General features: G+C 38.9%; 1 protein-coding gene across 9 annotated transcripts in view; it reads left to right on the forward strand.

Annotated features, from left to right (window-relative positions):
• Positions 1–11,328, forward strand: part of ABCC9 (ATP binding cassette subfamily C member 9) — a 1,652,866-nt gene that overhangs the window by 1,553,224 nt on the left and 88,314 nt on the right. For all 9 annotated transcript variants that reach the window (XM_044087794.1, XM_044087796.1, XM_044087793.1 and 6 more), the window contains one exon: positions 7,814–7,922. In XM_044087794.1, coding sequence (XP_043943729.1) covers positions 7,814–7,922 — 109 coding nt within the window. The remainder of the gene's footprint in view (positions 1–7,813; positions 7,923–11,328) is intronic.

Raw genomic sequence — 11,328 nt, forward strand, 5'->3', positions numbered from 1 at the left:
TTTTTGCCATAAGTTTCTTCCTTTTGTTGTATAGTATATTGATGTTGAAATTTTATCAGGGTAGCTTGTTTTTTTTTGTTTTGGCCGTGCTCTTATTTTGGGTAGGTACTTCAGTTTTTATACAGCTATTGATGTTGTCATACAGCATTTTTGTGAATGTTTCTGCATAGGCAGCATTATTCTCAGGGTTTGTGGGGCTTGACATTTATTTAGGTTGTCATTTAGCAGTGGGAAGTTTGTCTTGGGAGTAATTCATAAATGTTCTAGGGCTTCCAGATGTCCTTGGCTTTACATTTACCTCAAGAAGATGGCTTTTTGGTCTGACTTAACGAGCAAGGACATTACACTTGGGGGCAGCATTCTGTCATGTTTTTGAAGACCAGATTAAGGATGTTTGAGCCCTTAGTGTGTGTATGAACTAACTGTTCCATGGCTTTGGCATTTATGAAGTCCAGGAATCTCTGGGCCTTTATGTTAGGGGTTGTGTAGGATTCCCATTTTATACTGGGGTAGTTGTAGTCACCACAAATCTGGTTTTGGGTTGGATGGGATGTCAGTAGAATGTCTTTAAGTAAGTGTTGTGGTTTTCCTGGGTCACTGAGGGGGGCCTATAGCTTGCAGGGATATGGAATGGGACCTTGTTAATGGTAATTTGGATGTGGAGAAGCTCAAGTCTTTCATGCTGATGGGCCAGCTTTCAGGTGTGTTTATTTTTAATGTATATAGAGACACCTCCACCTTTTGCCCCTTCCTGTGCACCATTTGGTCTAAAAGTGTGGAAGGCATTGTAGTCCTCCACTGTCGGGGTGCTCTAAATGGCTTTAAACCATCTCACAATGTCTGCTCAAGTGTATACATTCTCCAGGGTGAGAAAAGCCTGCAAGGTGCAAAGTTTCATGTTCAGACTCCTGTCATTGATCAGTAATACTTTCAGATTTTCTTGGTTTGGTACAGTTATGTCAGAAAGTTTATCTGGTTGGCAATGCCTAAAAATAATGTGTGGGGATGGAAATGGTTTTAGCCAATATTCAAAATCCAGGAGTCACAGGTGGAGACTATCCTTTTCAAAGCAGCATGGTCTTTCGACCATGCCCTCTAAGGCTGGCAAATATTGTACCCTGTTTGAATGACACCATACTTTAAGTCAGTTGTTGAAGTCAGTTATTTTCTGTTCATATTGTAACATCATCCTAGCAGCAGGTGGAATGCTGCTCAGTGCTAAGTTCATACCAGCCTGGGACACATAGTCTGAGATCTCAGTCATGTCTCTTCATATAGTCAGAGAGGTACACCTCAGGTCATTAATATCCACATGGACTATGACCGACTCATACTTGTACTTGAGGTTAAGGGACATTATGCATTAGGGATATGACTGATCCTGATATACAGCTGATCATGAATCTCTTTTTAATTAGCCTGGTGAATGGGATGTCTGTGTGTCTCACTATGGAGTCTTCTATGACCAGAATACTGAGTTTTGTAGTGGTATGCCTTATGGGCTTGGAAATTGACACCATGGGTTATACTAGTTTGTGTAGTGTTACGTGTTGTTTTTGTGGAGTGTTCTTGAGGTTGATGAGGACTTTTTTGTGAATGCAGTGACTAGGAGGTCTTTGTGTTTTGAGATTACATTTAAGAGCCTCAGTATATGTGGGTCTATGTGACTGGTCTGTACTGTGTGCTGTGGGTGTAGTGTGTGCACTATTGATAACCTGTTTGGTAGTTCAGGTGCTCATAGGCGGGAGCCTTGCCTCCAACGATGCTGTATAACTATATCTCTCACTTACCTTATACATATATTTGAGGATTAGGTGGTTGTGAGCTTGCATGAAGCCATTGCTGCATTGCCTTAGGATGCATATGTCCACCAGACCAGCTGCAGAGGTAGCAGGAAAGTCCATGTCCATGGCTTTGTATCCTAGTTGCTTGTTCTACAGGGGGATAGTCAAAGTAGGTTCACAGCTGACCAGCTTTGTTAGCTTGGTTACTGTAGAAGTTTAGATTACTTACAGTACTGCCTAAAACTGCTTAGGGTCAAGCTTGAGGGGTGGATGCTTCTCAGCATGCAGACTAGCTACTCAATGCACAAACTAGCTGCTCAGTGGACAAACTAGCTAATTAGTGCACAGCTATGGATTTAGGAATTAGTGAGTAGTTGTATTGGAAAAATGTCATTTCTGTATGTCTGCATCCATACAGGGAGCTGTCAACCACCACTATGCAATGAGGAGCATTGCGCAAATGTGCTAACTTTATAAAGCCAGAAACAAAGCTCAAACAAACAAACAAACAAATTAGCCCCCTAGCCAATAGGAAGCAGGCATTTGGAAGTTACAAACAGTGTATCCCAGCTCAGATGTGACTTGATCCCATTCTACTGCCACTAGGGAGTAGACCAAATAATTACTAATGTAAAAACACTGCCTAGGACCACCCTGAGTGCAGAAACAACAGATTAAAGCTAGAAGACCGAAAGTGCAAGAAATAAAACAAATTGCCCATGGCAAGAGTGCATGGCATTGATAATTTCAAGCCAAGAACAAGTTAATAGTAGTTAATAGATAAACTAGTGATACAGCACTAACAGATTTTCAGATAAAGTGTTGTTAAATACTCAGCAGTAAATACAGAGTAATTATACAGTTCTGGCTGGGTCTGGATACAGCCCAACAAACACATACAGCATACAATGTTTCGGCAATAATAATTAAAAAGCAGGTTTAGCATACTGTACATAAGCTTCTTCATAAACATCACAATTTAACAGCAGAATTTTAAATATTTGAAACTGAGAACAAAACATCCTTTTCAGGCACTAATCTAGTAGTGTTTTGATCTGTATACTACAAAAAGCCTTTGGAAACAAAGGCATATTCACTAAGTGAGTTGGAGCACTGAGGTAATAAAACAGGCAAAAACAAAGCTCAAATCAATTACTCCTCTGCCCAATATCAAGCAGGCACTTAGCGGTTTCAAACAGTGTATCCCATCTCAGAAGTGACCTGGCCATTCTCTACTGCCACTAGGGGAAGCAGACAAAACAGTCCCTAATGTAAAAACACTGTCTGAAGCTACCTAGAGTAGAGAAACATCATAATAAGACTAGAAACCAAACAGAAAATGCAGGAAATAAAAGAAAATGGCTGTGGCAAGAGTGACGGTATTGATAACTTCAAACCAAGAACAAGGTCACAGTAGTTAATGCACAGATTAGTGTGATACAGCACCAGGAGGATTTAGATAAAGTGTAGTTCAGTACTCAGCAGTAAAGAGTAAATATGCAGTTCTGGCTGACCCTTGATGCAGCCTAACAAACACTTGCAATATATCAGCAATAACGGCTAAACTACAGGTTTAAATTGCAAAATCTTTCTCAAAAACAGCATAATTTAACAGCAGAACTTCAAATATCTGAAATATAATGCAAAACAGCCACTCATTTGCCCATTTTATCAGCTTTTTCAAGTCCTTCTTTAGATTCTTTGTCCTTAATTGACTGCTGCAACTATTTCTGTTTAGCAAAGATGATGAGCAGCTCACTGTACCCTTAGATGTCTGTAAATAACAACTAGAATGGTGCTGATGCCATGACCAGCCCCTGCAGAATTCCATCAGCCATTAATATTGCTGATACTGTACTTGATACTCCACATCTCTGTATTCTACTTTCTAGCTATGCAATAGTCTCATTTCTCAGTCCTCTCTCCTACCCTTTCATTTTCATAAAAGTTGCATATATAACACTGACTCAAAGACCTCGCAGAAGCCCAAATGAAAAAACATCTACTATTACTTGCTTATCAAGTTCTCCACTAACCTGGATAAAAAACTGGATTCGGCTTGACTGACAAGTCCATCACCATGAACCTGTACTTTTGTTAACCTGCAGATTACTGTCCACTAAGAAAGCCACCAAACTTCCATGGCAATTTTCTCTATGACTTTCTCTGTTACCAATGTTAGGAAAACAAGCCTATAGTTTTCCATTTCCTGCACCCCCTTCCATAGAAGGGTACTTCACCTGCAATCTTTAATAATCAGACAATTCTGTACTTCATAATGATCCATAGAAGATCTCTCTCAGACTATCTACCTGCACACTGACCAGATTCCTGAGGTTCCTTGGACATAGCCATTCTTGTCCTTATGCCGTATTCTCCTTTAGAACAGCCAGATCAGTCTCCACCACCTTCTTCTCTATACTTTCATGCAGGTTCTTCTCTACGTCCTTCCTCTGTATTGCCATGTTTCTCCACTGCTGTCCCCATCCTCTCATAACTCCATCCCCACATGGTACCCATGGCCCATATTCCTTGATGTAAGTATTCACTCAACATTTCTGATTTTCCTGACTTCTATGCTCTTCCTCCAATCTCAGCTCAGTTTGACCAGTAGTCACTCTAGCTTTTGACTTTTTGCAGTATAATCAAAAAAGCCTTTGCTTTGCTTATTGACCCCTTTCTGCCATCTCCCTTTCACTAACCTCACCACAACACTAAATAGGACATGCTGGAGGGATAGATTCCTGGCCCAGAGACTTCCCATGCTCTGGAACCAGATTCCAATCTACATTAGGCAGAGCTCCCCGCTAACCCTCTTCAGGAGAAACCTTGACGAGTGGATGGGGAACAGAAAGTTTACCCCAGGGATCACTTCAATGGCTCTGCTGGACAGAGGCACAGGGAACTAATCTAAGTGGTCGGTGAAAGCCAACACATTCTGGCTCGGCTTATAAATGCCTTCAGGCAGATAGCCTAGTACCTACCTATGCACCTATGACCTATACTCCTTTGCTATTTTCATGTCCTCATCACTGTTTTCTAACATCCTTGTAATGCCTTCTCTACATTTTGTATGTCCTATCTTTTGTCCTAGTCACCAGACTCACACTCACCTCTAGCCACATTGAATTTCTGTTTTTCTACTTCTATCTGTTCCTTAAAGCCTCATCCCTACCTTATGACCACAGGAGCAGTGTTCCTCTATCTGGTGGACTCCTTTGTGTAAGTGTGCCACACCTCCTGCATTTCCTCCCTGTTCTGTCATTACAAAACAACATATACCATGGCACTTGAGTAACCCACTGACCCATGATTCTATAATACCAGCAATACACTCCCTGTTGCTGTATCACTAATTGCAGTTACCCATTTTTATTCCCAGAGTCTTTCATTGCACACAAATTCTACTCAGTCCTGTTCTGAGATTAATTCCTGTTTGTTCCACTGTTGTGATCTGCACTTATTTTCTTCAGATTCCTACTGCCAGAGCATATACTCATCTGTTTTGCTGATGTGACACTCCTCACTATCCCACCTTAGGTTAAAAGGTGCGTTCATGAAGATGTACCCATTAAACCAAACTTTGAGCACCGCTGTCCCCTTAAGATGGGGCATGTTCCTGACAAAGGGATATTTTTTCAGCCTAGTCTCCTCAAATCCATTTTCTCCATTGCCCAATGCTACAACCAGTCATTATACCCCCTAAGACTATTCTCCTTTGATGTACTACCTGTAGGTGGGGTAATATTTATAAGAATGCAGCTTCAAGCCACCCATATTTAAAACTCTCTGCCACCTCCATCGGGTTTGTTTGGTACTGCTTCAGTGATCTTCATAGGCAGATTATCTGTGCATATTTGCAAATCACTGTATCAACCTTCAGCTGTTCCCACCCTTTGTCATGTCTTACTAAGCATAAGTCCAAAGATTGGATTCACCGCAACATAACAACACCAGTCACCTTTGCCAGAATTCTTAAACTTCTTGGTAGCAAGGTCTAGAACCACAAAGATCATCTTCTGTGTCCTTAAAGTGGTACTTCCCTTCTGTTTAAAATCCTGACAGCTATTACTACCACTTTTACTTTCAGCTTACTCACTCCAAATGTTCCATAGCCAGCCCTCCTAACTGTCCCTTTTGGTTCTGCTCTCTATAGTGTAATCTGATCTCTTTCCCATCCTTCATATACTTTTCTTTCAAGCCCTTTCCACCATCCACCCTCCTCACTCCTTTTCAGGCTAATGCATGTGAAAGCTAGTAATGTTTTCTGCAACAAGTAGCTGTACACAATGGTCCCCATACGTCCCAGCCCCAAGCCTTCTCTTTTTGCTTGAATATTTCTACTTCCCAAATCCTCCTTTAAGCTGATAACTTTGTAACTGTACATCATCTGGATCACCTGAAAACATCATTGCTGAACTGCAGCTAAGCTTTCATGCCTTATTATGTGGAAGAAGCCCTGATACCTGTATGTTAATATTCATAACACTAAAACAATGTTATTCGGGATGAATATATAGTGCTATAAAACCTCAACTAATTGCAGTGCCTCAGTTAGCAAAAAATCCAGACTGGAAAGGATGCAAAGTTACTATTAGCTGAAGATCTTGCTGATTTGTAGATACAATTGTAATTTAGAAAAGCTTGGCTGCTCTATAAGCAAGTAGTTAAGCCTGTTTGATAGACTGATAGCATATCCTGCCCTGAAGACAGGAAAGCCATTAAAAGTGAAGTTGTAGTCTTGCAACATAAACACAGCTTTACTCACATCTGTATTGCTGTGCTTGAAAACATCAGTATAGTAAAACATTTGTTCAAAACCCTGTAAGTTTATATACCTGGGCTCAGTTGAGGGCATCATTGTTTTGACAGAGCAGGCTTACTTCTTAACAAAGACAAACTGAGTTAATCTCATTTAGGCATTATAAGCATCACATCTGTGATTGCTGCCCACCCCTTGGCCCTAGTCTAGAAGCTACCAAAATGCTGTTACAGCACTGACCTTTTTTAATTTCACATATCTATGGGATCCAACTTTTACTTTGGGATCATATCTTCTCCTTTGCACCAGCAACCTGTGACCAGTTGCTGCTTGTGGTCAGGGAAGTCTCAGATGTTGTCACATTCATAGTGAGCTTATTGCTTCATCTGAAGACAGGGTCAAATGTAACTGCTTCCTGTCCCGTCATCCAACATGCCAGTTTTGATTTCTAAATCTCCCTTACTGCAATCTGAATTATTTTTTAAGGCCTCAGTTTGCAAACACCAATTGATAAAGATGTACAGTTAGGTTAAGGAAGTTTAACAATTTAGTATGCACATTGCATCTAAATATGTAAACAGCTGTAGTAAACTGAACTTTTTTTAATGCCGATGTGCTTGACTGTAAGAAATTATCTGTTTTGATATGCGACTGCTTTTACCGTGTAACCTGTTGTTTGTTGTTGGTCATGGTTCAAGTAGTGACTGACACCAGATCGATGATGGATCAGGTCCTTCACATGACTTTAAGACATTAAATAATACGTAAATTACAATTCTGTTAGCATTCTTTGTACCTCTAGTTTTTATATCCAGTCCTTCTCCTTCCCCTTTCAGCTAGTAAGTAAATCACAATTTTTCTCAGTGTTACATTTTCCATACTAATACAGATACACAACATAAAGGTCTGCATGCATTCAAACTATTATGAAAAGATGGTTGATCTTAACAAGTTATGCATGTATTTTGTTTATGTTTTGATTTCAAACTATAATAAATGTTAAGTAGCTTCTTATCTTCACTGTTGTAGTTTCTGCATTTTGCAGTTCTCAGAAAAAAAGATAAACCTGCAGTGATCATTTAGCTGACTATTCATTTAATTTCTGAAATTCTTTTGTTTGTTCACTTAAAGAGGTGTTTGATTTTTGGGAAGTAGTGTAAATGGACAAATGATTTAAATAATATGAGACAGGAATGTATGTGCAATGTAACTTGGGTAGAAAAAGGTTGATGGATATTTTAACCAGTTCATAATGATTTTCCCACAGGCAAAATTGTAATTGACAACATTGATATTACCAAGCTTCCTCTCCAAACTCTTCGATCCAGGCTGTCAATAATACTGCAGGATCCAATCTTGTTCAGTGGCTCAATAAGGTAAACACTTCCTCTATCCTAATCTGTGACTTTGTTGGTATAGATTACTACTGGCTGCAAGTGATGATGTCATATTTCTGACCATTTCCTGAGAATCAACTCCTTAAGATTAATTTGCATTTTGTGCATGTTTTTGTTAGGCATGTGATGTCCCTCCTCTAGGCCAGTAATCAAGGAGTCTCAATCCTCACCACAGACACCAGTGAGGGCCGTTCACTTGGAACAAAAATAGATACAGTATTCCAGATGCAGCTCTCTGCACCAAGCACAATTTCCCTCTTAAGACCAAACAGAGAACACACTCCTGTCCTGGGCCTACATTTCCCTCTCTCTCACCAGGCCCCAAATAAGACTCCATACTGACCACAGCTGAGTCTTCAGCTGACTGTTCAAAGCCAAGACCTCTACCACCCTCTCTGTTAAACCAGTGCTCTGCATCCCTGCTCCAAGTAGCTACACACACACTCTTTGAGATTTGATTTTCACACACACAGACGCACACATGCACACACACACACACACACACACACACACACACACACACACACACATACACATACATACACCTGGGAAAGGCTGGCACAGAACTACCAGCTATGCCCCCTTTGCCCATACTGTAAGGTAGATACTGCTACCAAAACACTCCACAACCAGCTACTCTAAGGATCTTACAAAGGTACCCAATTATACTGAGAAAAAATAATACTGATACAAATGGTAGTGTTTGAACAATGCAGCAAGGCTTTCAGAAGCAGCCACAGTGTCACCAAATAAATGTAAGTACTCTCAAAGATTAAAATATTCTTTAAAAGACCAGCCACAATGAAAAGTTTAAATATATTTAATAATAAATAATAAAAGAACATGAACATACTGAATATTTATTTACAATATACACCAGAGTTTCAACCACAGGAAATATTAAAAATAATACAGACAGATTCACACAGATACAGGAAACAGTACTAAACTAATCTCACTATATTTTCCTGACTGATCTAAATAATTACTATTCCCTGGTTACTTACTAAAGAAAGGCAAGAAGAAGTGGATGAGTGATCTTTCTTTGTCTGTTTACAAAAGCAGACTGCCCTGAGACTTGTGTCTCATCTAGTATTCAAACATCATTTCAGTGCGGTATACAGAATGACATCACATATATATTGTCACTTGACATCTGATTCCCATACTACCCACTTTACTAGAAGCTAAACACGAATCTAGCACATATGTGTCATACCACACACACATAGAGCTTTGCTAAGATGTGTTATAGCATCTGGAAGCTATAAAACTTTTTCAAAAACTTCCACCCTTCCAAGGTAGCAATTAGTTCACCTCCTAAGGACAATACAGTAGGATTCCTAGTCTTGATTTTTGCAGACATTTTGTCTTTGACAATCAGAACTGTAAGATATAATCATCATGGCCTAAACCAAATAATTTAATTTCAGACTATTTTGAAAGTTAGCTGGACTGAGATTAACTTCTTCTCTTCTAGTATCCTCTGTTACAATATATTTATTTCAACAGTTACAATACGGTCTCTCTCATACAGGTGTATTTCTTTTCTGTCCAGCAGGACCCACTGTTGGTACATTTTAGCACATTCAGCGTTACAATTACATTTTCAGCACAAGCACCTGTACAAATCTGTTTGATATACAAATGACATGTAATTCTTTACAAAACTCCATCTAGCTATGCTGGCATATGTTACACATCTACTGCCCTACTTCTCCTGGCATAGCTGGCAATACCTCATGTCATCACAAAATGAACAGTAGCCCATCAGTCTGAAAATCTTCATTTATTTCTACTTAATGGATGCAAATGACTTGAAGTCTCACGGCTGATTTTTTTTTTTTCAAATTAGTCATCATGTGTTTAATAAAACAAAAATAACTGTACAACTTTTTCTTTGAAACATGTGTCTTGACTTGAAATAATTAATAATGCTGTATCCTCAAAGATTAGTAATGTATGATCTTGAAATGTCCCAGAAAGAATTATGTTTGCTTTTATTTCTTTTATTGCCATTTCATCATGATGTTTAACTTTGTACATGATGGAAACATACTTAGAGCACTGTATCTTTTCTGCTGACTGAATTTTATGAACATACACATCTAGCCAAGTACAATAAAGCCAGTGGCAGCTTTCTGTTACACATTGTAATTCCAAAACCGTTTGCTAGCATATATCAAAGAATTTTTTCAGTGCATGTTTGAAATGTTTCATATTTTTATAGGCGAGAAAAAATGTTTCCCTGAAGAATGTTCTAGTTTTTTAACTAGACTCTTTAGATTTAAAATCCTTTGTTTTGTTATGATTCAGTAGTACATAATGTCTTTCGTAATAGGCTTAGACAGAAATTACAAATGAGTAGTAAATTTAAAAAACATAAACAGCAATTGAAGAGACTGCACTGAATCTAATTTATCTCTATCATTTTCTAGAAAGACACCAAATTATAACAGAGTAAGCAGCATGTAGTATTAAATTATGAGTACTATCACATCAGTGTAATGCTTGCTTGTCAGGAAATTGTGAAGTGTGAAAATGCTGTTTGTGAGTTTTGAATAATATAGACAAATTCATTTTTTCCCTGAGTTTCAGCAAGCTTAGAGCTGATCATATTGAATAAAGGGGTACATGTGTAACCCTCTACATAGAGTGTGTGGGATATATTTTAAATGCTATGTTTGAATTTTGTTTTCATTGTTTTCAACTAGTAACATTTGTAGAGGTGGCTTTAAAACCAAGTTATGCAATTAATCCAAAAAGGGTAAAACTCTAATAGACTTTATACTTCCAGTGACTACTGTATTGTAAAAGTAGAAATTATTAACATCTCATAATGAACAACTTGTTGCCAGCTGATTATCCTGGTCCAACCAGTAGCATAGGCAAATTCCCTCTCTTAGCTTTAAAATAAAACATCTATGATTTTCTAAGATTCACCTGTCTTCTCTAAATGCAGCGGTGGTGCTGCGGTAGCGTTGTTGCCTCACAGTTAGACGTTGCCCATTCGATTCTCAGTTAGAGCATCTTCTGTGTGGTGACATGTGTGAATGGGCATTCCTTCGCTGAAGGTTGTGCGTTAGGCCCAGCAAGCCAGTACGTAAAAATCTACTTCCAATCATTAGCGGACCGGAGTTCCGCTGTGGCGACCCCTAACCGGGAAAAGCCGAAAGACACAAACAAACCTGTATTCTCTAAAATCAAAGTGAATTATCAGAATTATAAATACTGTTTATTGTATTTCATTGGGGGAGTAACAGTTATGAGCTCTGTGTGTAATCTGGAGTCAAACATTATTTTTTTTCAGTGCCACAGGTCTGTATTTTATAGTCACTCTTTTTTCTTTTTGCATTAGTATATTATGGCAGGGTACTGTGAAGGC

This window comes from Protopterus annectens, chromosome 11.part0 (assembly GCF_019279795.1).
Source record: "Protopterus annectens isolate FY-2018-M chromosome 11.part0, PAN1.0, whole genome shotgun sequence".
NCBI lineage: Eukaryota > Metazoa > Chordata > Ceratodontiformes > Protopteridae > Protopterus > Protopterus annectens.